The sequence below is a fragment of the Tripterygium wilfordii genome, chromosome 8, assembly GCF_013401445.1.
Source record: "Tripterygium wilfordii isolate XIE 37 chromosome 8, ASM1340144v1, whole genome shotgun sequence".
Taxonomy (NCBI): domain Eukaryota; kingdom Viridiplantae; phylum Streptophyta; class Magnoliopsida; order Celastrales; family Celastraceae; genus Tripterygium; species Tripterygium wilfordii.
Genome location: NC_052239.1, coordinates 2,964,389 through 2,991,234, shown reverse-complemented (window position 1 = coordinate 2,991,234; position 26,846 = coordinate 2,964,389). Strand labels below are relative to the sequence as shown.

The 26,846-nt window shown below is 37.8% G+C and overlaps 3 protein-coding genes across 5 annotated transcripts; 2 read left to right on the top strand and 1 right to left on the bottom strand.

Annotated features, from left to right (window-relative positions):
* Nucleotides 1-4,040: 4,040 nt before the first annotated feature.
* Nucleotides 4,041-10,696, top strand: LOC120004283 (CBL-interacting serine/threonine-protein kinase 9-like). The gene is made up of 15 exons (XM_038853585.1): nucleotides 4,041-4,339; nucleotides 4,816-4,878; nucleotides 5,622-5,693; nucleotides 5,818-5,925; nucleotides 6,051-6,131; nucleotides 7,026-7,079; nucleotides 7,152-7,277; nucleotides 7,352-7,441; nucleotides 7,605-7,727; nucleotides 7,984-8,091; nucleotides 8,584-8,700; nucleotides 8,853-8,909; nucleotides 9,760-9,834; nucleotides 10,182-10,252; nucleotides 10,355-10,696. Exons 1-14 carry the CDS (start codon nucleotides 4,163-4,165, stop codon nucleotides 10,248-10,250), a joined length of 1,320 nt encoding a protein of 439 aa, XP_038709513.1. The 5' UTR covers nucleotides 4,041-4,162; the 3' UTR covers nucleotides 10,251-10,252; nucleotides 10,355-10,696.
* A 4,127-nt stretch (nucleotides 10,697-14,823) lies between these two features.
* Nucleotides 14,824-16,900, top strand: LOC120003728 (3-ketoacyl-CoA synthase 1-like). Its single transcript, XM_038852785.1, has one exon. It carries the CDS (start codon nucleotides 15,109-15,111, stop codon nucleotides 16,696-16,698), a length of 1,590 nt encoding a protein of 529 aa, XP_038708713.1. The 5' UTR covers nucleotides 14,824-15,108; the 3' UTR covers nucleotides 16,699-16,900.
* A 4,487-nt stretch (nucleotides 16,901-21,387) lies between these two features.
* LOC120004404 (heterogeneous nuclear ribonucleoprotein Q-like) lies at nucleotides 21,388-26,646 on the bottom strand. Of its 3 annotated transcripts, none has more exons than XM_038853756.1 (9): nucleotides 26,489-26,646; nucleotides 25,311-25,748; nucleotides 25,093-25,209; nucleotides 24,800-24,940; nucleotides 24,520-24,699; nucleotides 22,999-23,200; nucleotides 22,278-22,453; nucleotides 22,104-22,189; nucleotides 21,388-22,011 (listed from the first exon to the last, which is right to left on the bottom strand). In XM_038853756.1, the coding sequence occupies exons 2-9, from the start codon at nucleotides 25,710-25,712 to the stop codon at nucleotides 21,873-21,875; spliced, it is 1,443 nt and encodes a 480-aa protein (XP_038709684.1). In that variant the 5' UTR covers nucleotides 25,713-25,748; nucleotides 26,489-26,646; the 3' UTR covers nucleotides 21,388-21,872. The 3 variants fall into 3 exon arrangements, with proteins under 3 accessions (XP_038709684.1, XP_038709685.1, XP_038709683.1); XM_038853757.1 differs by having other exon boundaries at nucleotides 25,311-25,714; XM_038853755.1 differs by having other exon boundaries at nucleotides 25,311-25,764; nucleotides 26,489-26,645.
* Nucleotides 26,647-26,846: the final 200 nt, after the last annotated feature.

Below are 26,846 nucleotides of genomic sequence, written 5' to 3'. Positions count from 1 at the left end.
AAAATTATTGACACATATCATTTTGGATAGAGAAACAACTCTTCAAATAACAAAAACGGATAAAAGAAGTACATTTATTTATTTATTTTAACTGTGACCCAGCCCATCTTGCTTTTCAAATAGTTGAGTGGATCTTAACTCAAACCGTCAATTTAGAGCTCAATCAAGAGGGCTCACCATATTGAGATGGTTAAGATTGGGTTAAAATACATGCGCATAAGTTTTATAAGCAAGACAAGCCCACGATAAGTACCACGGGAAAATAGCCCGAGGATTTCCAACGCTAAACCCCAGATACACGACGTTATGATAACCTAAGCATACACGACGTTATGACGTTATGATAACCTAAGCATAGCAAACTGTCGTGAAACTTCCTACTTGTTTTCATGCAGGAAAATGTGGGTTTTCCTTGTGAGAATGCAATTCACTACCAATAGACTTCAAATTTGACATGACATGTTATCAAAAGAAAGAAGAACAAGAATAGATGTCAGATTGGCCTAACAAGTTTAATCAGACACATCAAATGTGGGGAAAAAAAGATTAAAATTATTGGAAAGAAAGCTTAATTCTATTTCTAGTCAAGTAATTTACATGCGGTCATTGAGGTGGCCGTGATACATTCTTTTTCTTTTTTTTTTCTTTCCTTTTAATGGAATTAATTAATCAACTTTGCTTGTGTGGGATTGCTTCAATGACAATATTTCCTGCAAATAATAATCTATCCAAATAGTTATATAAAAGAAGTCAAGATTGGGGAGTGAGACGAAACACGTAGTGGAACGCAAAAGGAATTCTGTAGTCTGAATATATACTTGGCAAATTATGTACGAGTCTATGAGAGAAGAACATACACCTGCTTTCCGGAAGTCCACAAAAAAAAAAAAATATTGAAAGGATTTCGAAAATTTAATTATTAAAAACTCTCCGTTTTTCAGGGCGGTACGAGGAGGAGTCGAGATCCGACGATTCTCCTCCACCCCAGAAGTACATCTACTAGCTAGTATTTCTCGGGTCTATAATGTTTAATAATGCTTTGTTGATTTTCTATCAGATCTGGTGCTTTTCCTCAGATTTTGGTGTTTTCCCTTCACAAATCTAATGATTTTGTAGTTTGTGTGGTGCCTTCTCTCTCGTTTAGATATGACTGGTAGCTCTGATCCTCTAATGTTGTTATTTAAGGAATTTTTAAGGCAATTCAAAACTCGCTTCAAGGCTACTACTTACTTCTAAGAAAGAGCTATATCTCTTTGTTCTATAAATTGTTGCAGACGTTATTTTATTATATATTTTCTTTATTCTTGATGCAGGAGTTTTATTTTCTTGCAATGTTTAATATCGTGTAACTTGTCTTTGTAATACAAGTTCACTCATTCTCAAAAAAAAAAAAAAAATTGTTTCCATTCTTAATATTTTTATATGCTGGTCAACATTATTAAATACGCAGGAACATCGGATAGCCCAGTAGGCCTACTTCCAACTTCACGCCTTTATGGGCTGCACTGAAGCTAAACAGATGAGATAGTCATAGACCCAGTGGGCCTGGGGAGGACCACTAGAAGCGAGACTTATTAAAGGCCCATTCTCTTCCTGGTGCAGCCCAGTGGGCCTGGCTCGAGTGTTTGTTGATGCCGTCTCCGCAATCCGCATCGCTCTCCTTTCCTTTCTTTTTCTAGTCTAAGTAACGACAAAGCTTAGAATTAGACTCGAAATGTCGCCATGCAAACTACTACAAAGAGTCATATTAGGGGCACGTGGGATGGAGATGGAGCCACACCCCATACTACAGTGGTGCAGCAACTAGCATATGCGCACCCCGACAAAAATCTGTCCACTAAAAAATGTGTGAACAGAGTTGCACCGTAACACAAGTAGATTAGGGCTCTACGGGTGTGATGAATACCCGTCACACAGGATGGGGGCCCAAGTCTAGCATCACAAGTTTGGGTCTAACTCTCTATTGAAAACCAAGTTTGGGTCTAACTCTCTATTGAAAACTCAGGTTGGCAATAGGAGGTTTGTCCTCCCTTATAAGCTAGACTCCAAACCCACCGTCCTCGTGCATGGCCTTGACTGTACCATTTCGGCATACGGCTCACTTACCGCCCCAAGCTTTGCGAGCCAGGGTCACATAGCCTTGCCAGGTCCAGTGGATCTAGGGCTTTCCCAGTTACTTTTAACGGCATTTTTCTTTCTCTTTTTTTTAACGGCCTTTTTTCTCTTTTCCAACCCGCCCACAATGGACACGGCCCACTGTCTGCTAACCCAACTCCACAAAGGAATGGGCTTTGGGATAGGCCCGGGCTTTCCCAGTTACTTTTAACGGAATTTTTCTTTCTCTTTTTTTTAACGGTCTTTTTTCTCTTTTCCAACCCGCCCACAATGGACACGGCCCACTGTCTGCTAACCCAACTCCACAAAGGAATGGGCTCTGGGATAGGCCCGCCTACGATAGTGCTAGCCCATGGGCCTGCACGTGCGCTCTCAATGAAAGCACCAATGATGAATACCCGCCACACGGGATGGGGGCCCAAGTCTAGCATCACAAGTTTGGGTCTAACTCTCTATTGAAAACCAAGTTTGGGTCTAACTCTCTATTGAAAACCCAGGTTGGCAATAGGAGGTTTGTCCTCCCTTATAAGCTAGACTCCAAACCCACCGTCCTCGTGCATGGCCTTGACTGTACCATTTCGGCATACGACTCACTTACCGCCCCAAGCTTTGCGAGCCAGGGTCACATAGCCTTGCCAGGTCCAGTGGATCTAGGGCTTTCCCAGTTACTTTTAACGGCATTTTTCTTTCTCTTTTTTTTAACGGCCTTTTTTCTCTTTTCCAACCCGCCCACAATGGACACGGCCCACTGTCTGCTAACCCAACTCCACAAAGGAACGGGCTCTGGGATAGGCCCGGGCTTTCCCAGTTACTTTTAACGGCATTTTTCTTTCTCTTTTTTTTAACGGTCTTTTTTCTCTTTTCCAACCCGCCCACAATGGACACGGCCCACTGTCTGCTAACCCAACTCCACAAAGGAATGAGCTCTGGGATAGGCCCGCCTACGATAGTGCGCCCATGGGCCTGCACGTGCGCTCTCAATGAAAGCACCAATGATGAATACCCGCCACACGGGATGGGGGCCCAAGTCTAGCATCACAAGTTTGGGCCTAACTCTCTATTGAAAACCCAGGTTGACAATAGGAGGTTTGTCCTCCCTTATAAGCTAGACTCCAAACCCACCATCTTCCGATGTGGGATTCTCATCAGGGTGTTAAAACTCTGTTCGAATTATCAAGTTTTTCTTACCTAAATTAAATTAAATTTGAACGTAAATTCTATGTCCAAACACAAAATTTTTATCTGGTTTAAAATCGATCCAAGTACAAACACAAAAATTTTATTCAGTTCATTTGTCTGAATCCTAACCCGAATTAGATTATTGTTCGGGATGTAAATCAATTCTAGTTTGATCAATTAAGTGTGTCCGAAATATAATTCGGGTTAGCGTCCGAAAATGTAAATATTTCGTAAATATGTATTATTATCGGATCCGAAATCAATTTTTTTCCTCAACCTATAAGTAGAGGATAAGATACAAAGAAAAATGGAGGGGAAAAAAAAAGAAAAAGAAAATAAAGGAGGGATAATCTTCATAAGCTGCGGCTGCGCGCATCTGACAAAACCGTCAATCGTGATTTTTGAATGATTAGATTTAGATTAGTAGAAAGAATTAAATTTGCACGGAAGTCGTCGACTCAACCAAGTTGTCATGAATGTCTTCTGGAGGTTTCTCAATTATTAAAGACATGCCCCCACCTTGCGTCCCCACATGTCTTATAAATGATTTTCAAAATGGCCGGGACGTTATGTGCAATTACATAATGACCCTCTCTTGTGCGTATTGCCGTGTGAATACCGGAGTAAATTGCTCTTTTGAGTAGGGAGTAGTTGGTCAATTCGGTTAAGAGAATCTCTACAGAAATTCATTCTATCCGTACTTAGAAAGGAAAATTACCAACAAGGGCATAAACGGAAACGCCGCGGTTTCGTCCCCCTCCCTTGAAAATGAAATGCCTCTCTTCCCTCCTTCTCATTTTCTCGAGCAGGGGTATCGGTGAGGACATACGAATTATTCTGTTGATCGGAGGACGAAGAAGGCGAGAGAATGAGCGCGAAGGTGCCACCAGTGAGGACACGCGTAGGGAAATACGAGATTGGGAAAACCATTGGTGAGGGTAGCTTTGCTAAGGTCAAGTTTGCCAAGAATGTCGAGACTGGCGATTGCGTTGCCATTAAAATCCTCGATCGTGATCAGGTCCTCCGCCACAAGATGGTCGAGCAGGTATTGATACGGCTTTACATAAAACTCTACTTTTTCGTATAAATGCATGTACGAGGTTCAGATCACAATTAAGAACCTGGCAATAATCCAGGATTGATTTAGTTTTTAGCAATCGGACGAGTTGTTTTGAGCTGATTTTCTGTCTGGTCTATATCTAATGAGAATATATCATGTTGGACTTGGATATTGTCGGTGGATTCCACTCGTATATAGTTCAATTCTTGCGTTTCTGATTCGATTTGTGGCTTTTTTGAATATTTCCAATGACTTTGATATCAGATTAAAAACGGTTTAAATTTGTATAGAACTGTAGAGTATAGGTGCAGTTATTTATCAATTGAGGAGCGTATGCTGCGTATCCATATCTACCTTTTTTAATGTTCTTGTTAACATTTTGAAGGATTTATATTAGTGTTGATATAGATTGGGAGAAAGGATTTTGATTATGACGCCGATTAATGTTTCTATGACGGCAGATTAAGAGGGAAATCTCAACCATGAAGCTGATTAAACATCCGAACGTCATCAAAATTATCGAGGTATCATTTACTTTCTGAAAACGGCATAGTGAATTATAAGGCCCAGGCACAGTCCAGGCACGGTGTTCTACAGTAATTATAATATGACCTTGTAATCACTGATATTGGCTATTCAGTCTGTATTTCTATGTCATGTTAAATGAACTGAACACTATTAGCTCTGTCCATGCTGTAAAAGGGAATTTTAAACTTCTAATAATACTGTAACGGTGAAGTATCAATCAATATATACTTACGCTCACTGCCTACATTTTAATGCTTCGACTCAAGTTGTCATCTAATCAAGTTGTGAGGGACTTTTCCTGGAGCCTTCTTTTCCTTTTTTTGTGCATAATAATAGAAAGCCTTCGTCATATGCATAGATTTAGTACATTTAGAGTAGAAAATCATGCGGCCGCAGTTACAAACTTCAGTCTGCAATATCATTAGCAAACACTGAGTATCTCTCAGAAATCGTGGTTACACTTATTTCTCGTATTTTTAGATAGTGTGTGGGTTTTTTTTTTCTTTCTTAATTACTAATTCTTTTGGCACGTCTATCAGATACGTCCAACGTTATTTAGCTGGTCTCTTTTGTTTTTTTAAGAAATTGTGGTCCATCAAAATTTTTAAAAAAGAAGAAGAAAAATTCATGTCTGTAATCATAAATGAAATTATCCACATCAGCCCATTAATATACTATGCACCCTTTTTGTCACCTTATTATTATGTTTGAGAACCTATTTGGTTTATATGCTGCACAGGTTCTGGCAAGCAAGAGAAAGATCTACATTGTTCTTGAATTTGTGGACGGAGGCGAGCTATTTGACAAAATTGTAAGATATATTTTGAGCTCATATGATTCAGTAACCCACAGTACTTGTTGATGTGTTCAAATATGTCTGTTTAACAGCATTCAGAGCTGTATGCAAAAGTTTCATATTTTGTCTTTGATCTTAGGCCAAACGTGGGAGATTGAGAGAAGATGAAGCCAGGAGATATTTCCAGCAGCTTATAAATGCTGTGGATTATTGCCACAGTAGAGGCGTTTACCATAGAGATTTGAAGGTTTGACGAATTCTTTTGAAGTGTCCATGACTTGACGGATTTGTCCACGAATGAATTGGACCACTGGGTGACTTATGCAATGGGGAACCTAATTTATCTTTCATTTGCAAATATACTTTTTGCAGCCTGAGAACCTTCTTCTTGACTCATATGGGGTTCTTAAAGTTTCAGATTTTGGATTGAGTGCATTGTCAAAGCAAGTACGGGTAAGTATTATTATTAATTGCCAGAATCCTTAAAGTTCATATTGTATGATTATAGCTTTGCTGGGGCAGTATGATTTAAAGAAACTGTATTCTGGTAGTAATGAAATAGAATTCTTTAAAGTGGTAAATATTCTCTACAACTTTACTTACCCGTTAAACAGTGAACGCATAACCAAATGGTGTGTTACTTTTTAGAGGGTTTTTTTAGCACATCCATGTTTCCATTATATGCCGTAAAACAAGTTGGTTATGACTAAGACAGTAAATGTAGAACAAAATGTGGTCCCGTCCTTGAAAGGAAATTTCAGTAGGACTATGTTCTGTTACTCTGCCTGTTCCATTTCTAGCATGGTTTGAATTTTTTCCATTCCCTGTTTCAAAAGCATTTTTCTGTATCTTGCATCTTCCCATATTTTTCTCTGCTAAATCATCTTTTACTCGGTCAAGTTTGTATATCTCATAACCAATATAGGTCATCATAGCAAGATGTATGGAATGACATTGAACTATTGAAGCATATCACCACTGTGTAAAGAGGGGTATTTCTTGTCGGTGCAGGGACAATCTATTAGAGTCTTTCTTTTTATTGTTCAGGGTCTTGTTAAATTTCCCAAGTATTTATAGGGTATTTTACTTAATTGGTATGGGTTTCTTTGGCTCAATCCTCAATGGCTAATTAAGGAAAACCCTTCTAATTTCGTGTTAGTTGTAGATGTTATCTGAACTAATATGTCTTGCCTTTTTTCCAATATTATACGGTATGTACCACATGAATATCAGGCTACCTCCCTGTTATTGAAGTATGAACTATGTTTCCTATTCAAAGGAAATACGAAGAAACTTTTGGAATTGTATGCAATAAATGTTGACACAGTAGTGTTCTTGTCATTATAGGAGGATGGGCTTCTTCATACTGCCTGTGGAACCCCAAATTATGTTGCTCCTGAGGTAAAGCCATGGAGATTGGATAGAATTATTCAACTATATGTGTTTTCTGTGCACATGACATTTTCTTTTCAGGTGCTCACTGATAAAGGTTATGATGGTACGTCTTCTGATATTTGGTCTTGTGGGGTCATTCTCTTTGTACTTATGGCTGGGTACTTGCCTTTTGAAGAAGCAAATCTCATGGCTTTGTATAGAAAAGTAAGTATCATTATTTTTGTTTCCTTTTGGCTTGACAATGAATATCATATCAAGTATGTCAAAACAATGTTCAGATCTGCAGAGCTGAATTCTCTTGTCCATCATGGTTTTCGGCTGGTTCAAAGAATTTGATAAAGCGGATCCTGGACCCAAACCCTCTTACTGTGAGCCATCCTTTCCTGTTAAAGCTTTTATTTCTTATATGATTCTGCATTCATCATCGAAGTGTGATCAGATGAGCATATGCATATAGAAAAATTTGAATTGCTGCAATTACCGAAAACTGCATTCCTTTTGTTGTTGAAATCGTGGTTGCTTTTTCTGCAGCGGATAACTATTCCTGAAATATTGGTAGATGAATGGTTCACGAAAGGTTACAAGCCACCACGTTTTGAGCAGGAAGAGGATGTAAATCTTGATGATGTAGATGCTGTTTTCAATGACTCGAAGGTCAGTCATATTAAAAACTTGTCGGATATATTTCCCTTTGCCAAGAATATCATTTTGAATAATCTACAAGTGACATTTCTTGTATGGGGCTTCAACGGTATCTCTTAACCGTTGCTAATATGTTGAATTTGACATTGGGAATTATAGTTTTGGATTGTCCCATGCAATTGTAACTTTGCAGCATTGTTTACTTAATACAGGAATGTAATGTGAGAACAATTTTATTTGCTCCATCATGTCTTTGTTGATCTTACAGGAATATCTTGTCACGGAAAGGAAAGAAAAACCAGTAGCCATGAATGCATTTGAGCTTATTTCTAGGTCAAAAGGATTCAGTCTGGACAATTTATTTGAGAAGCAAGAAGTATGTCTCATTTTTATCGTGTTTTCTGATGTTTTTTGCTTCTTTTTTTAATCCTGATTGTTCCAGTTTTGTAATTTACGTTCTATACAAATGAATTATCAGTTATCACATCATTTTTCAACATTGAAAAAGACTTTGTGTGTCATTACAATACAGAGTGATTGATAGAATGATAGTTTGATATTTTTTAATCAAATTCATGCATGTTGGCCTGCTCCTTATAATCCCTTGCACGAGGTGCAAGGTTCAATTCCCCCTCTCAAAAAATTAATAACTAATAACATGACCCCATGATCTCTCGAAAGAAAAAAGGGCTTATGCTTCTTGGGTTCCTAGTTTATCCGGCCTGTTGCTAAACCATTTCGATATAGTAATCAAATAGTTAAACAAGTAATTTGCTTTGTAATACTTTTGACCTAGTGTAAAATAATGCTATTGCTGTCTAATATATCTCCTGTTTGGATATTCTTGAATCTCAATGTCACACTTTAGGGCCTTGTGAAGCGAGAAACACGTTTTACTTCTCAATGTCCGGCAAATGAAATCATGTCCAGGATTGAGGAAACTGCGAAGCCTCTGGGCTTTAATGTGTGCAAGCGCAACTACAAAGTAATGATTTTATCTTTCTTTCATGTTGCTCATATTACTTTTCTTGATTTGAGTTATGGCCTACTTCTTACCAATGTTCTAAACTGGCAGTTCTCATGCCTGAAAGTTGGTCATTTCAATTTGTATGGCTTGTTGTTTCTAAAATACTGCAGATGAAACTGAAAGGCGACAAAACTGGGAGGAAGGGTCAGCTTGCTGTGGCAACCGAGGTAAATGCATTAACCCATGGTGGATATAGGATCACTTGAGTTTATTTTCAATGGAATTAAAAGAATATATATATAATTTCATTTTTATGCTATCAAGAATAATACCTGGTTTATTTATTTCTGGTCTCATCCAACTCACCGTTGGGATACCTTTTTCAGACCCTAGGATTAAGGTATCACAATCCTCGTGAGTTTGAAGTGGTAAATGATGATATACATATATTGTGTGATTTTTGGAGACAGCAATATTTATTAGACTAGCTATTAGTGGGTGACACACTGAACCAGAAAGGATGATAATCCCCATTTTACTGCAACGTAAAGGATGTGAGACCAGTGTGTGTCTTTCATTGAACCAGAAATTTGGTATGATCCTTAATCTTACATGGAATTTAAGATGAATGTAATTTAAATGGCAAGGGGCGTCTTATATCTTAAACTACTGACATATGATGGCACGTGGTTATCAAGCCATACTTGAATTCATTGGGTCTTTTCTCAACTCATGGACAATATTCAGGAATTCAATTTACTGGGCCACGGTGACAACTTTGAAGCCACAGGTCCTCTGTTACACAAACTATGGAGTGAATGCAACATTGCCTTAATCATGTCAATTTGGGTTGGCAAGACAGACCCTTCTTATCTTGATACCTTTAGCTAGGTTTATTTGGTCTGTTGTGTTGAATGGACATAACCTTATACTCTTAACATGTTGAATCATAGGGAGCCTGCTTAGTCTAGACCGGTGCCTATTTGTTTGAAATGATTGGATATCTGCTATTATTTTCTTATATGGTACATCATTTAAGATCCTTGAGCAATTATGTGATTGTTTTTCCTGCTCCAGGTGTTTGAGGTGGCTCCCTCCATACACATGGTAGAGCTCCGAAAAACAGGTGGTGACACACTGGAGTTCCACAAGGCATGTCAACAAACTCTCATTTTTCTTCATTTGATTGTTGGGGAAAATGCCGGAATTAAAGTAAACCAAGTGTTTTAGTCGTGATGGTTACCATTTAAGGGAAGTATATTTCACATAATGCAAGTCTGCCTTGACAACCCCAACCACTCAGGCACACCCAATCTCACTTTACTTACGAGAAACTCTGGAGAATCTCTTCTGACACACACACACAAACACTGTAGAATATCCTTTATATTTATATTTTGATAATCCATTTAAGCAAAGAACCGCTAGAAACCTCGCTCTTTCCCTTCAAAGTTTAACACTAATGCTTTTGGTATCCCATTTGTTTGAACATGTGGCAGTTCTACCAGAGTTTTTCATCAGGACTAAAAGATATTGTCTGGAAATCAGAAGAAAAACGTGAAGAATAGAGGTGATTCTCTCTATCTTTGCCTTCTTGTAGCCATCGTCATAATAGAAGCTGTCCCATTTGTACTATTTCTTTACTTAGTTCCTCCTTTTCACTGTGGTCCAGTGGGCATGTGAATCTGAAGATTGTATAATATATAAAAGTCGGTTGGCCTAGCTTGAAGTAAGCTCATGGCGATGCGAGAAGGAAGAAATTCAAGCCTTCATAGTATGGACATGGTTACATTTCCCATTCTCCCCTTTTGAGTTGACCTATTTTAGTACCTTCTACAGTTCTTGAGCCGAATCCATTGTTTTTTTTTGCCGAGATTAAGTTCAGGTAACTTATAGATTTGGTCCCTGATTCCCCCTTCCAATGGGATAAATCATTCTTCTTATGAATAAATAAAGAGAGAGATTTTGTTTATCAGGCACAGCAGACATAAAAATGGAGGATGAATTTGACCCATTGTTGGGTTTAATATCCAAATGGTTTGTTGATTTAATGGGGAATGTGGAAAGGAAGAGGCACACATGCTCCAACACCAACAGTAAATTGGTTGGTTAGTGGATCCTTAATTATTGAAGCAACAAACAACTCATTTTAATTAAAGGATCTGCAGCCACCAAAACATTAAAAATGGTGACAGCAAATGATCCAGTCGTCCCGTCCCATTTGATCTTTAATTGTTCAGTTTCTGGTTAGTTGCTACAATGAAGAAACATTGATGTTACCATGCCGATCCTTCGTTCTCACAACAAATTTTTGTGAACTCTGCTGGTGGATGGTCCTAACTCCTGCAAATCAAGTGGGTCTATTTTTCTAATTTTAGCATCTGACGCGAAACAAGTTGCCCTACCACTTTTGTCCTGTATAAAAGACTGATTTGTGGTTGATGAACATAGTAAGGGCAACTCCAATAGACGTCTACATAGGGTCCCGGGTTATCGGTCCAGGCCGGGTCCGACTGCATGTTAACAGATAAGTCTCTATCCAACAATAACCCTGTTATGCATTATTGGGTAATTGATTTCGGATCTGTTTTGACTTTTGAGGTTGTATCAAACAAATTAAAATTGATGTGCATTTTTCATGTTGAATTTTATTTTTTATTTTGAATAAAAAAATATGTTAGGTTCGTGATACTAAATACTGCACATTATTAGTGCTAAGTACACTGATCCTCCCTCGAATCCTATCAGGCCGGTTTCATAAAAATCGTTTCGGCCCGAGTCTTGTCTGAATCGATAAAATTAGTATAGGGCCAGCCCAATAAACACCGGGTATCTCAACCCGGTGGTCCACCTATTCAATCAGGTTGAATAAGGTAAGTCCCAATTTAAGAGCTCTACTTGAATTGCATTACGTACTTGGTTTCCAACTCATACTTGTTAGGCACAAATATGCATGGTCGTAAATGGACTTGATAATCTCAACTCTCAACTCTCAACTCTCAACTGGTGCATTGAATGAGTTCTTCCTTACTAAAAACTGAAAATTTCCGAACAGCCAACTACTTTCAATTCGGGATAGGTGAGGTCCAATTCTCTACTAAAACTCATATTAAATCATGAATTGAAACATGTGATTGAGTATTTTTGGTGTTCATAATGTTATAATTAATATAATATATTTTGAAAAAAATAATTCTAAATACTAAATTTTAAACCATAAATCCTAAATCTTATACTCTAAAAAACCTAAAAACTAAAAATTAAGTCCTAAACCTTAAAATTTAAACCTTGAACACTAATTCCTAACTTCTAGTATGTCATTGTAAAAAAAATAAATCATGATTTAACGTGAGTTTGGTTAGAGAATTGGAGCCCCTCCTGTTCCTTTAAATTCGTGGGACTCTTTGTATTAGTTAAGCAAATTCTTCAAATTTTGTGTTGTCTTTTCAAAATCAAATCCAAATTCATAATCGTATACTCTTTTTTTTTTTTTTTAAATACCATAGAGAATTATGTTTGTGGTAGGAATCGAATATTGTGCACACATATGTCTAATCTAACCGATTGTCAACTAAGTCAACTCTTGTTGGTATTTATAATCGTATACTAATCGCCGGCTATACACACATCCACTTTAATTTGTTAATGTTAATAGTAAGTCATTTGATAATCATACTATTATTTAAAGAAACTATATATGGGTTTAATCACTCATCTTCACTCTCTAATTACGTTTGTATTAGTCAATGGTCATAATCCCCGCTTGTAAACAAAAAAAAAAAAGTCAAATAAAATGCTTCTACCCTATGAATTTGTATTTCTTGCAACAAAATTTGGTTGTTCTGTCCACTCACCTACACTTAAAATATGTTTCCTTTCAAAGATTTATTCGACCCATACGTTGCAAATGTAGTTTAAAACAAGCCAAATATACCCCCAATGGAGGACTTTTTTGACAGGTTATCCGCTTCCATTGTTTGACCACATATATCTTCATTTAATATCAACGAAGGTTGACCTGAGTGATAAGGAGCTCTAGTCGCTTAAACAAAGTCTTGAGTTCGAGTCTTTATGGATGCAGAAAACCTTATTGGGAGAGATCCCAATCTTTGGTGCCCGATCGTATCTCAGAGGATTAGTTCTGGGCTTGCCGGATATATATATATATATATATATATATATATATATATAATGGCTAGTCACCTACACCCACCATCCAGTACTCTTCAAACGTGTGTATTCATGACTTTGTCTTCTACCCAAATGAAATAAAGCCGACCACCCCGCATGGGTTCATAATTCATTCATGCACGTGAACAACCCAAAAATGAAATTTGATAAAAAAAAACGTAAAAGTACTGTAGAAACGTCTTTTATGTTGAACGGTTGTTTGACTTGGCATCAACGTTCAACCCATTTGGACTCCTATTATGTTATAAATGTCACCCCACTCACAGATTTATCAGTTCCCACGAATATATCGATTTCGCACGATTTTGTTTTTCTAATGATACTTAGGATCAAGGAAAAGGCTTTGTTAATAGAGTGATGAGGGTTTGTCCTTATAAACCAAATGACATCCTCACATCTTTTTGATATGTGATTCTCAACACTCCCTCACACTTATTAATAGAGTGATGAGTGATTGTCCTTATAAATCAAATGACATCCTCACATTTTTTTGATATGTGATTTCCAACACCCCTCCACACTTATGGCTTGAGTTATGTCAGACTTAAATCCCAGTCCACTCATACTAACAATATTGTCTGTTTTAGCTTAAATCTCAGTCCATTTACACTAACAATATTGTCTGTTTTAGATTTATCAGTTTCTATGAACACATCAGACCCAATCCACTTAGTGGAGTGCCTGAGTTTACGGGGGCCTTGGGCAAACTCTAAAAAGGGGCCCTTAATTTTTTTTTCGTTATTATCATATAATTCTTAAAAGTTTAACTCTAAAAAACATTACTTAAATATGACTCTTCTAGTATTTTGAGATGCAAAATCATGAATTACTTTAATACATCAACTTTTTTCGCCAAATCACTTTCAATATACAACAAAGCTAACTCATTTAACCTTTCTTGTGACATGGTGGACCGAATATATGATTTTATCAACTTTAACTTTGAAAAATTTCTCTCTGCGAAGGCTATCGTTACTAGAATAGTCAACAGTATTCTATATGCAATCCATGCATTTAGAAAACCACCATCCATTGTTTGCAAATGATTTAGTATTTCAATAGGCTTTTTTATTTCTTTAGATAAAATGTTACACAAAACTTTTGATTCTAAAGCTAAATCTCTTCCATCAATATCATAAAAAGAGTCACACTTTAAAAAGTCTTTTGATTTTTGAAGAGGCTTTTGTTTTTTTTTTCTTAATTTCTTTATGGGTTGGTCTAACTTCTAAGAGTCTAAAACCTTAAGTGGTCTTTCTTACTTTCTAATTGGGTTGGGCCCCTCACTTTTATTAGTTTGTTTTAACTCTCAATTCTTTTTGGGCTTTGTAAGTGATATTTGTGGGCTTTAAAGTAGGTTGTGATTAGTTTTAAAATAAATTATCCTATAACTAAAAAATTTTAAAATTTGGGGCCCTAAAAAATTGGGGGCCCTAGGTGGCGGCCCAGCTCGTCCAGGCCCAGGGCCGCCCCTTAATCCACTCACACTAACAATATTGTTTGTTTTAGGTTTATCAATTTCGGTGAACACATCAAACCTGCATGACTTTATTTTTTCTTGAGCTATCTCGATTAATGATGTTTAGGCCCAAGAAAAATGTCTTATTAATTGAGTGGGGAGGACTTGTCCTATAAACCAAGTGAGATCCTCATATATTTTCCATGTGGATTCCTAACATATTACATAGGTAGTACATGTACACTTCAAAGAGTACTATTTACTTGAAAGCAACCTTGCATTCTCATATTGGGTCCTATATATTTGAGTTAATAAAAATTAATATTTTTTTGGCCTTATTAATTAATACTATTACTTTGTATATTTTCTTCCTACGCGTATACCTATGATGTTACTCCGCTCTTTAATTCTCAATGGTGGTTGAACTATCTACCCTTTCTTGAAACTACTCACAATTAATTCAATTCAACACCATTTCCATTCGACATTTTTCCAGCACAAACATATACCAACTTTTATATAATCCCCCCTTCTCCTCCTCCTCCTCCTCCATTCTTCAACTTCACATCTCTCCATACCCAACCCACCTGTTTTAGACGTGTGGGTCTTCGCTTTAAATTTTCCATTTGCCATCTCCCTTGGTAGGATGATTTAGTTCAGCTTCTTATACACTTTTTGTTTATAAATTCAACAATACGTGCCCACCAATCTTGTTATTTGTATTCCTTCCAGCAAACTTTTCAAACACCCAAAAAAAAAGAGATTTCTTGTGGACAATTATGGAGAGTATTGAAATGGATAAGGAGAGATTAACGGCGGAGATGGCCTATAAGGACTCTTCCTCCGCCGTAATCAAAATCCGTCAACGGTTGCCGGATTTCCTCCAGTCGGTGAAACTCAAGTACGTGAAATTGGGTTATGGGTACTCTTATAATCCTGCTACCATACTCTTGTTCCTCATCACTGTACCTCTCTCCATGGCCATAATGGTTCAATTCACTGGTTTAAATATGGACCGGGTTTATGAGTTGTGGAATAGTCAAACCGTTCAACTTGACGACATTGATGCCACTTCCAGACTACTCGGGTCAACGGTCTTACTCTTTCTTCTGGTTCTGTACTGGTCCAAGCGGACCAGACCGGTCTACCTCGTCGACTTCGCGTGTTACAAACCGGAAGAAGAGCGTAAAATGTCGGTCGACTCGTTCCTAAAGATGTCTGAAGAGAGCGGCGCGTTTGAAGACGAGACGCTACAATTCCAACGCCGTGTAGCGAGCCGGTCCGGTTTAGGAGACGAAACTTACTTATCCAGAGGAATAACATCCTCACCGCCGAATCTGAACATGAAGGAGGCGCGCGCCGAAGCCGAAGCCGTGATGTTTGGCGCACTCGACTCACTTTTCGAGAAAACCGGTTTGAAACCAAACGACGTCGGAATCCTGATTGTCAACTGCAGCTTGTTCAATCCGACGCCGTCTTTGTCGTCCATGATAGTGAACCACTACAAGCTTCGAACCGACATCAAGAGTTACAATCTCGGCGGAATGGGCTGCAGTGCCGGCCTGATCTCGATCGATCTCGCTAAAGACCTTCTTCGAGCAAACCCCAATACCTACGCAGTAGTAGTAAGCACAGAAAACATTACTCTAAATTGGTATTTTGGGAATGACCGGTCTATGTTGCTGTGTAATTGTATATTCCGGATGGGTGGAGCCGCGGTTCTTTTGTCGAACAAGTCTCGAGACCGGGTTCGAGCCAAGTACGAATTGGTTCATACGGTTCGAACCCATAAAGGGGCAGATGATAAAAACTATCAGTGTGTGTATCAAAGAGAGGATGATAAGGGTACAGTTGGGGTATCATTGGCTCGTGAACTCATGGCCGTGGCCGGAGATGCGTTGAAGACCAATATTACCACCTTGGGCCCACTTGTGCTGCCATTGACGGAGCAGATTATGTTCTTTTTAACGCTTGTTCGAAGGAAGGTGATGAAGGCTAGGGTAAAGCCGTATATACCTGATTTTAAACTGGCGTTTGAGCATTTTTGTATACACGCTGGTGGGAGAGCGGTTTTGGACGAGTTACAGAAGAATATGCAACTCAGTGAGTGGCACATGGAGCCGTCTAGAATGACGCTTCACCGATTCGGGAACACGTCTAGTAGCTCTCTGTGGTACGAGTTGGCTTATACTGAGGCTAAGGGTCGGATCTCGGGTGGGGACCGGGTTTGGCAGATTGCTTTCGGGTCGGGTTTCAAGTGTAACAGTGCTGTTTGGAGAGCTCTGAGGAAGATTCCTGTTGGTGAGACACGTGGCAACCCATGGGTTGATTCGATAGATAAATACCCAGTCAAGGTGCTTACGTCATAAGATTTGAATAATGGTTTGATAACGCACGCCCTGATCCACGTAGACGATGGTGTTAATTTCTTAATTTGTCTTTTTTTTTTAGTTTTTACTTTATAATTTCTTCTTTTTTTTTTGCCCATACCATATTTAATGGGAGAAAAAAATGTAATATTCCTGAAGTGGAGATTATTTCTGGTCTGTAATATTTCAATATATATATATATATAATGCAAATATTATTCAGTTATTAGTTAGTAGATTGGAGACGTGTAATGAAAGAATGAAAAAGACCAAAGTGATTATTTTTGGTGATGGTTGGGGGTTCAAATCCAACCCCTTACGCCAGCGCATGTGCTTCCGTTTCATTTTTTTAACCGACATGATACAAATTTGTCATTTGAACATCGATATGATCCTAAACTTATGTTATCAGACTCACGCACATAGAAATTTGTCAACTGATAGGATAAGTTGGGTCAAAACCTGATACATAGTCATAAGAATATTGCTCCCAGTGTGAATCGATTTCATGACTTTTCGAGTACATTCTAGTTGGCCTAAAAGAGATTCACCGTGACAATATCATTTAAAGCACACCATAATAATTGTTTTTGACGATATATACTGTTGAATGAGTAATTCTGCTGGCCCATTCTGTGGAAGAACACATGCAATTCAAAGCTTGAATAGCAAAACAGTAGAGATTTATACAACCATGTGGGTGGGGGGTGGCAACTGGCAAGAAAGATACAGCTTATACAATTTAATTGGATCTTTCCTTATTTATTTTTGGTCCCAACTTTCACATTGTCTGTCACTTCACTAGCCTAGCAAATTTTCCGCAAGAAAAGACAAAGAAAAGTGTTTGCTAATAGAAACTTGAAGTGGTGTGGTTTTTGCAAATTGATGTTTGATCGGTACAAGCTACAAAAGTATGTGTAAATTTCATTTTTTGATTGGTATATGGAGAAAGGTAAGAGTCCTGAATACGTGTCTAAGTGTCCACTCTGAGCTATTCCTCCCATTTATACCAAGAAGACCCCTACTCCCGTTAAAACTAGTAGGTTATTTTGCAATGAACAGAGTGTTGGAAACATACAACTAGCGGAATCGTATAAGAATCTCATAGACATAAACGATAGTTAGATAAGTTCAAAAATTTCTTATCAAATACTAATCACCATAGCACAAACCATATATCAATTAATTGCAAGAAGATTATATACCTTGAGATCTCTCTGATTTGATATCTAATAATCAGGAACGAAGGATGAAGTTAACGAGTTTGATACTAAGCTCAAACCTGCGGATCTTCCACCGTATGCACCAATTTCCAAACTTGGATTGAGAGGGTGGTCTCTTTTCTCCAAGAACCTGAAAAACACAAACCAAAACTAGTGGAAACGATTAGAGAGTAGAGAGGCCAACTGGTGTCTCAAAACTTGTGTTAACAAAACACACACTATGTGTGTATTTATAGGGTCGGCCACACCTAGGGTTTTCTCCCTAGGTGGGCTGGCCCCTAAGCCTCTCCCTCTCCTAATTTCGGTCCGTTTTGATTTTCTTGTATCTTCTAGTATTGGGCTTCTGGGCTACAGTGGGGACCAACTAGGAAAAATAAAACATGGGCTTCCTATGAATTTAATTATCAGCCCAAACCCATGGACATAATTATAATTCATAAATTACAATATATTCCACTAAAATATTATAATTGCACTCCCCGTTTTATCTCAAATTAAATCTGAGCCTTTCGCTATACTTGTTCATAAAATTACTCACGTTAAGTTACAGATACCCATCAATTAAATATGTCACTGACATATAATATTTAATTGACATCTTTAAATATTTCCTTGAACTTACCGCTTAACTTATTCGAATGTGTCGGATTAATTAAAATCCACCTGCAAGGTTTTGACACAATTTCAAATCCTATAAGCATTCTCAAGAGGGTATCATCAATCCATAATTAAACCTGAATTTTATTAACAGATTATTTTTAATCGTACAATTAATGCGGTGACCCAACTCACTTGGTGTTTGTTGGCCTGTGCAAAAAGACCTCACCCTTTAGTAAATCAAAGTCTCGTACATTAAATGCACATGTACTAATAATCTTTAATAAATTAAGAATATGAACAATTCTATCATGTCTGTGTGAGTGTACAATTTTTCATATAGTCAGACCGGGAAAATTGACTCACAAGTAGTCCTGATCAATACACTGCAAGTGTACTAGTATAGTAAGTTCAAGCTTTGCCGCTCTCCGTAACCAAGATAGGTATACTGAAATACTATACCACAGCCAAGCCGATGGTTTGTCCAATTCCGTCTTAGCTGTGATCGCTTACTTATATTCGATAGGAACTTATGAATTGATCTTCCGTGTGTAAGCTTAGACACCGATGCCAATATGTCTTCTCATTTTGAATGCTAAATATATTTTATTCAAATAAATAAATCGAGTTAGACACCAATTCATATACCATATAGAATAAAAGATATTGACGCCAATATGTCTTCTCATTTTGAATGCTAAATATATTTTATTCAAATAAATAAATCGAGTTTGAATATTACATAAAATAATGGCCTTAAGTATACTATTCCTATCACAAAGAAGAGACATAAGATAAGGCATGTAATCCATTCATCACGATTATTTATTGGTTTATGTTTTTGAGCATTTTTTTTTCATTAGTAAGATCTAGAGTTGTGCAAGGGTTAATGAAAGGAATAATGTTACGTGCTTGCGACATTGATCGAGTGACAGGCTTATCTAGGGAATTTAGATCCCTTTTGATGGAATATTGCTTGTGTTTGCCAATGGTTGAAACAATAAATGGTAAATGGTTAGCTTCGAGGGCAACCAAACCTCCTAAGAACAAAGATCAAACTGGTTTTTACTTGATAATCTCTTTATTCCAAAACACAACATATATACGTTTTTTACTAGTAACTACTCCACCTTCTTAGTAACCATAAGATTGTGCAATAACTGCACCCACCTCCTAGCCTCCCACTAATTGAAATTAACTACTAACATGATAAGATAACTAATTACCCACTAAAGAGATAAATATAACCATAATACAACACCACACTTGAACTAACGTGTAACTACAAGGCATACTAAAGAAAATATCAACACCACTTGCCTGAGTTGGCACGTGACCCATATGTATAGACTTGTAAGCATGTAAGCTAGACCCTAACAAATAACCCTCGTGATCAAAAATCATCTTGATCCACTTGTTGGTCAACACGACAACACATAATCCAATCAACATGGTTGGACAAGAAGTAAGTCAACACGCAATGTGTCGGTCAACAAGACCAAAACATACCTCAAGTCGAACAAGTCCACGGGAGCCCAACGCCCTCTGGCGTCCAAGCCCAGGACGATCAACTTTGTGAATGGTTAACTAGCGTTGGTCATGCCCGCCTAAGGTAGTAAACATCCAACTCAATTCTGTTGCATATCATACTCATGCATTCATGCAATCCACTCTGTGCTAATCGTACATCTGGACCACGATCTCCCTGTCCTGATTAAGCAGTCCAAAGGCAACGGTCGTTTGAGACCATTGTTGAACCTGACCCCGACAAACCAAATATGACCCCTGAACCAGACACTACTTGACATTGAGTTGTTTGACATTTGTACGGCCCCTTCCTTAACCAACCACGTGCCCTGAAACCTGACCATGGCCTGAAACCACCTCCCCATGACCACCTGCAAACTTGTACCCTTGTAATTCATGTCAGCCTTGGTCGCTCAAGACCACTATAAAAACCCCCTCCTCCTTTGGAGAGGATGTTCATTTCGACTCACTCACACACCGAAAAGCATTCAACATTCTCGGTCTTCAGCTCTCAACCGATCTCCAACATTCTCATCTCTCACCTTCCATCTCATATTGGCATCCCACACTTTTACATCTCCTACATACTTGCTTTACCCGACTTCTAATTACTGACTTGATTGTCAGAGGTTCTTTGGTAGGTACTACATTGGTGGCCAAGCCTCTCATCCTCAACCTTGCTTTGTTGCATAGGACCCGATGTAGAAGGTCCAAGATAAATTACATTGACTGTTCAACGATTGTAGATTTAGACATCTACAATAACCATAAATTTAACTATAAAAATAGATGCTCTCACAATACTAAATGAAGAATTTGAGGCTTCAATTTCAATAGGGTGTCGTTGGTTTGTACAAATTCACGTTTTGGGTTTCTTCCACGATAATTCTTCACTTATTCGGTCTAAATTATTGTGTTTATACTCTGACTTGTTACTGAGATTGGGTGAATAAGAAAAAAGTTCAGATAACCTGAAACCCTTGTTTTGGGTTTCCTTTTGATAATTAACTCGTTTTCTTGTCCAAATGAAAAACATGTTGATCTTTCTATTGATCATTTGTTTCGTTGTTGTTTTGTGTTTTGACATTTTCAAAGAGTAATGTCATAGACCCCTAATTCATACGCCGACTTTTCCAACAATCCATGAAATAGTTTTTGACCATAAACACATCTAGACCCTCTTAAGATCCAACACTTTCACGTAGATTGTTGATAAAATGAGAGTCGTATTTGAGAAAAATCTGAACGCAGCCTAGTCTAGTGTATAAGCACAGTGTCTTGTTCCCTCCACTCTTTCATAGCGCTAGAAAAGAAAATGAAAAAGAAATCATACAAACATACGTGAAAGAAGAGCTCTGCATCACACCCAGCAAAAGAAATCCTACTTTCAATCCAGGATATAATAATCTACATGAAAAATAGACTGCAAGTCTCAGTGTAGAGCTGTGGTTAGTAGAACTCACAAAGCCAATAGATATACTGATCTTAGCGCTCTATAACTTCTAGTTCCAAGAAAACAATGTTAATAAATAAGTTTATGTTCCTATCAAAAAAACAAAAAAAAAGTTTATGATGGCAGAGACAATTGCTCGGACTGTCGATCATCTTCCATGCCATTAGACTCGCAACATAATCTACTGTCTCAACACTAGCAGCCTCTCTACTTTTCTCCACCTTAAATTATGGGCAACTGTGACAAATGGTTGAAAATGAAGGCATAAGGGGCGGCGGGCTTCGAGGTTGATGGGTGTGGTCATTTTGTTCTAGTGGTACTCAACTGCATCTGTTGATTTCCAAAATAACTATTAAGTCTCTACACCTCCAACACTAGTATGGCCGATACCTTCTGCCACGATTGCCATCGTCACTACCACTACTTCCAGCTCGTCCTGGCTGCCCATTCGGACCATTGCTCCTGTCAACTCTTCGAGGTCGAGGCTGTGGCATCTGCATTCCAGGCTGCTGGCTGAAGAAGCCCCAAAAGAGTAAAAAAATGGTTGGAAATCATTCAAAGATTTTCCAAGAAAAATTAAAAAGCTTCAAAAATCGGATGCTTACAGAACATAACCAATTCGACCATCCGGTAGGACCATTGGCACCATCTGCATTCCTGTTGGCATTGGCCCCCTCCCATATATTACTGGCTGTTCATGTATGCGGGTTCAAATGATCAGGTTGAGCAATTCAGTGGCTATCAAAGAACAGGAAACTAATAAGAATGCACTCAAGTACCTGTTGAAAACCAGGGGTAACACCATAGCCAGCACCCACAGAGCCATACGGATTCCCAAAACCACCATATCCTGAATGCGGAAGATGATTTGAATGCAGTCCAGTGTTGTGAGGATAAGCACCATCCGACTTTCTATCAGTTTGTGGCTTTGCTAGAACAACCTCCAACAATTGGCCTACAATTAAAGTTCAAGGAATCACAACAAATTTTGTACTTTTATCATAGTTCAACTGTTATTTTTAACTATGTATAAATATGCTTATAAAAAAAACAAAATTTGTACTCTTTTTTTTTTTTTGAAAAAAGAAAGGATGAAAAATTCAAACGAACTAGTAAGTTAGTACAACCACAGATTCTTCGTATGTTGAAATTGCAGGTGTCTATAACGGATGCATGGATAGGGTGTTTTTTTTTAGGGTGAACAAAAAAAAAACACAGAAAAATCACGTAACAGCCATAGCATATCTATCACTTTCCTTTTAATCCTACAATAGGCGAGCAACACATCTTCATAAAAAAATAAAAATGAAATACCCTTGAATTGTCAAACTACGGCATGCCTAACCCCACGGGAGTTAAACTTCTAATTCCAAGGCTCTCTGATGTCTTTCATTCATTACCACAACTCATTTTTGCAATCGATGAGGTTAACTAAAAAACCCTGGAAATAAGTACAGTCAAATTTCACTCTAAGAATTCAACTATAGATGTTAAAATTACCATCAATTTCGTATTTCTCAGTATCTTTAACAGCCTTCAATGCACTAGACCTTTCAGCATAATGGATGAACCCGAAATCCCGTTTGCCAGCTTTTCCAGGGGGCATTACAACTTTTGTCACTTCTCCATGGCGCAGGAACATTTCTTTCAGTTGATCGGTCGTAGTGTTTTCGGGTATGTTTTTCACATACAGAGCCTTCACCTAGGAATTTGAGAAGAAGTATGTGTTATCGACTTTAAATCCCCAATTAACTTAGAGTAACTCACAAGACATCAGCTTAAGCAAAGGTATGGTCTATAAACTCTCATCCAAGAATGTAACATGATCTTCTCAAAAAGAAAAGAAAAGAATATAACATGATTTTAATTTCCAGACAAACAGCAATTATTGAAATCATTTTCATCTTCCAGACGATGGAGACACCTCCAAACAATATGAAGTCCATCCAATCAAAATCATTTTCCCAGTGACCTTTCCGTAAAAAATTGCAAAGTTAGAATCTCAATTTGATGGACATCACAGACCATAATTTCTAATGAAGCACCAAAAAAATGTAATTTCTAGACACCAGATAAGAGACTTGGCTAGGCAGAGTGACTAAGGCAGCATCAAGCTCTGCACATCATCGCAGAAAGTTGAATGTTTGAGTTATTGAGTATAGCAATATAGTAGTCAGATAAAGTCTGCAATATCTCATTGAAAAAATGAACTTATACTGGCTATAATTATGTAGCTATACAAAAAAAAAACCATGTAAAACATTAGTAGCTCACAATTCCAAGCATATAGTTGAAAGTGGGCATTCAATGAACACAAAATATGCAATGATCTGAGTGATGCAACTCAACATAACTTTTTAGACTCCGACTTATATCTAGACAGCATCGTATCAAAAACTGAAAAGACAGAAATTCCACGCCTGTCAAAATCCAACACTCCATTTCACATGAACTTACCGTTAGCCTTTTGAACTGTATGCTCAATTAAATATAGAAAAAAAAACCTTCCCTCCCTCCATCACTCTCCTGCTCTCTTTCAGCAAGTGAATTTATGTGATTACAATGGAAGAATAAGCCCATAACTATCAATGATGCCACTCCTAGTCACCAAAATAACTTTCATTGATGGTCATCGGATCTTATTTGGTTCAATAGTCACATTTATAGATCCAAAGACCATATATGACAAGAAAACATTTAAGGGGGGAGAGGGAGAAATATGCATTCCACAAGTATCTTGCATTTCTTTTAAAAATATGTTCCCCGATCTAAGATCATGTTATTAATCAAAAAACTTCACATAATGTGATATACTTTCCCATGCTGGTTCAATTTGCTCCCCAACTCTTCTTCAAAATTTATACCATAAATGCTAATAATGTACACAAAATGCAAAACAAGATAATTACAACGAACAACAAAATTAAGGAATCCTACAACCCTATAAAAAATAAAAGGCTATTACATTTGAGCCACCACAAATACAAAGCCCTCGACCATTCAAACATTTTGGCAGTTTACCTGAGAAGCAGCAGCAGACTGTTCAGGTGTACCTTTGGGATCAGCCCAGGTCACTGTTGGGGTATTTCCATCCAGCTTAAAACTTGCATTCAACATTTTCTGCCTTGAATAATCAGCACAGGCATGGTTGTAATACAAAATAAAAGCAAAACCACGATTTCGGCCTGGACTTTGAGGATCCTGTATTTAACATCGGTAGACAACAATATAGGTAAGACAATGGATTCAACAATTTGTCTTCTTAATAAGAAAAACAAAGTTTTCCAATTCAAAACTCTACCTTTATGAGCTCTATGGTTTCAACTCCAGGACCAACATCCTCAATGATTTTTCTAAACTCATCCTCTGACCAGCTCTTTGGAACATTTCCGATGAATAATCTGTTTTTAGTTTCAGAGAGTGAGCACCTTAAGGTTTTACCCTGCAGTAACAATACACATTAAAACAAACACGGCAAAATAGTTTTGAAACAAAAAACAAGGTGACGACTGACATACAAAACCAAGACTTTTCAAGCATCCAAAAATTTTATCAAAATGACTTACTTTCAAGTCTAAAGAAGATCATAATTACCTTAAAATCTTTACTATGTAATTCTTCAATGGCCTTTTGTGCAACCTCCTTTGATTTGAATGCTACAAAGGCATAACCTTTGTTTTCACCAGTATCCCTATCTTTCATCATCCTTATCTGCAAAGTGCAAACCAACTCAAAACACAAAACTCATTGAAATCACAAAGAAACAAAATATTTATTTAAATATTCGACACATAAAGTATTGCAATTCTGACCTCAAAAATCTCGCCTACGGGTTCACAAAGATCTTTTAAGTCTTCTTCCACAATATCTTTAGGAAGTCCACCAATGAAAACTTCAGAACCATTAGGAGGAATCACAAGTAATTCAGCATGTTTCTCTTTGTCTTCTTCACTAGCAGAAGAAGTAGGCTTTTCTTCATCTTCAACAGGGTCAATGTCAACCAGTCTTCTATCCACTCCAGGGGATTGCTCTTTTTCATCAGCCTCCGCTTTCAGATCATCCTCTTCCTCTACAGGCTCGTCTTCAACATCTCCCTCGCCAGCATCATCTACTCCATCTTCATCAAGCTGTTCTCCAACATCATCATCTATCTCTTCCATATAGTTGTCCTCGTCAAAATCCACATGCTCATCAACTTCTGTGCCCTCTGCCATGACTGTTTCAGGGCTAATGTCTGGTCATCGAATAACCTTGATTGCACAGTGCCTATATTAAATAAAATAAGCACCCCACAGTAACATGCAAAATGCACAAATCCGAAAACAGGTGAGTGATGGGGAGGAATCCAAGTGTAGAGATGGGCTTCCAGAGTGGAAACACCTTATGACCGATTAAAATACATTCATGATGCACCCCACAATAACAAGAAGGCAAATTCAAGAAGAAAAATGAATACAGGTGAGAGATACAGATAGAGGAAAAATCATGAAGGACCAGAAACATTTCCAATGAAAGTAAAAGAAAAATGACCAAGTTCAATCAGAGAAAAGACACACTTACATATTTCAACCCAATGACCCAAAAAAGCTCAGATGGTAGAAAAATTGATATAAGTAAAGCATTCATAATAAACCCAGAAAACGTAGAACCACGAAGACGTTATTGAAAATAATTTAACCTAAGCTTAATAGTTAAAGGGGAACGATATTAACCAAATCTAACCCTCCCCAAACAGGAAAAACAAGATGGGGAAGCAATTAATTCTGAACCCTATACACAAAATTCGCAAAAGAAAAACAAAAGCGGTAAATGAGATTTGCAAAGAGACATCCCCAAAGTCAACATAGGAAATTTACATCGTAGAATCTAAAAACCCTAACCGGGATTAAAAGAGACGAATAGATTCGGTCGAAATGAGCTTGGGAATGGCGAACATGAAAATGGAGCAAAGCAGGTTAATTGAAACTTTGAAAGTGAAAATTCTTCATACCAGAGATAGAGAGTGCGTGTTCCTCCTTTCCGTTGTTTGAGATTTTGCCTACTAATGTTCAGTTTTTCACTTCTTTTTTTTCCTTCTCTCTGTTTTATCTCTCTGTGTATGCGCGCCCCTTGTTGTTCGACCAGACCAATACACAGATTAGCAACTCTCCCCGAAGACCCTAACCAGCAAGGTGTGGGGGTTCCGACGCGAGAGGATGCACGTTGGGAAAAACTTCCACCAATGAATTTATGCCACGTGGATGACAGATCACACGAACCCTGTTTTGCCTTTCCAAATTCATGCGTCTCTTTCGGTTGGTATGTCTAAACCGCCCTAGTCCCTGGAGATTATGAATGCACATATGTTG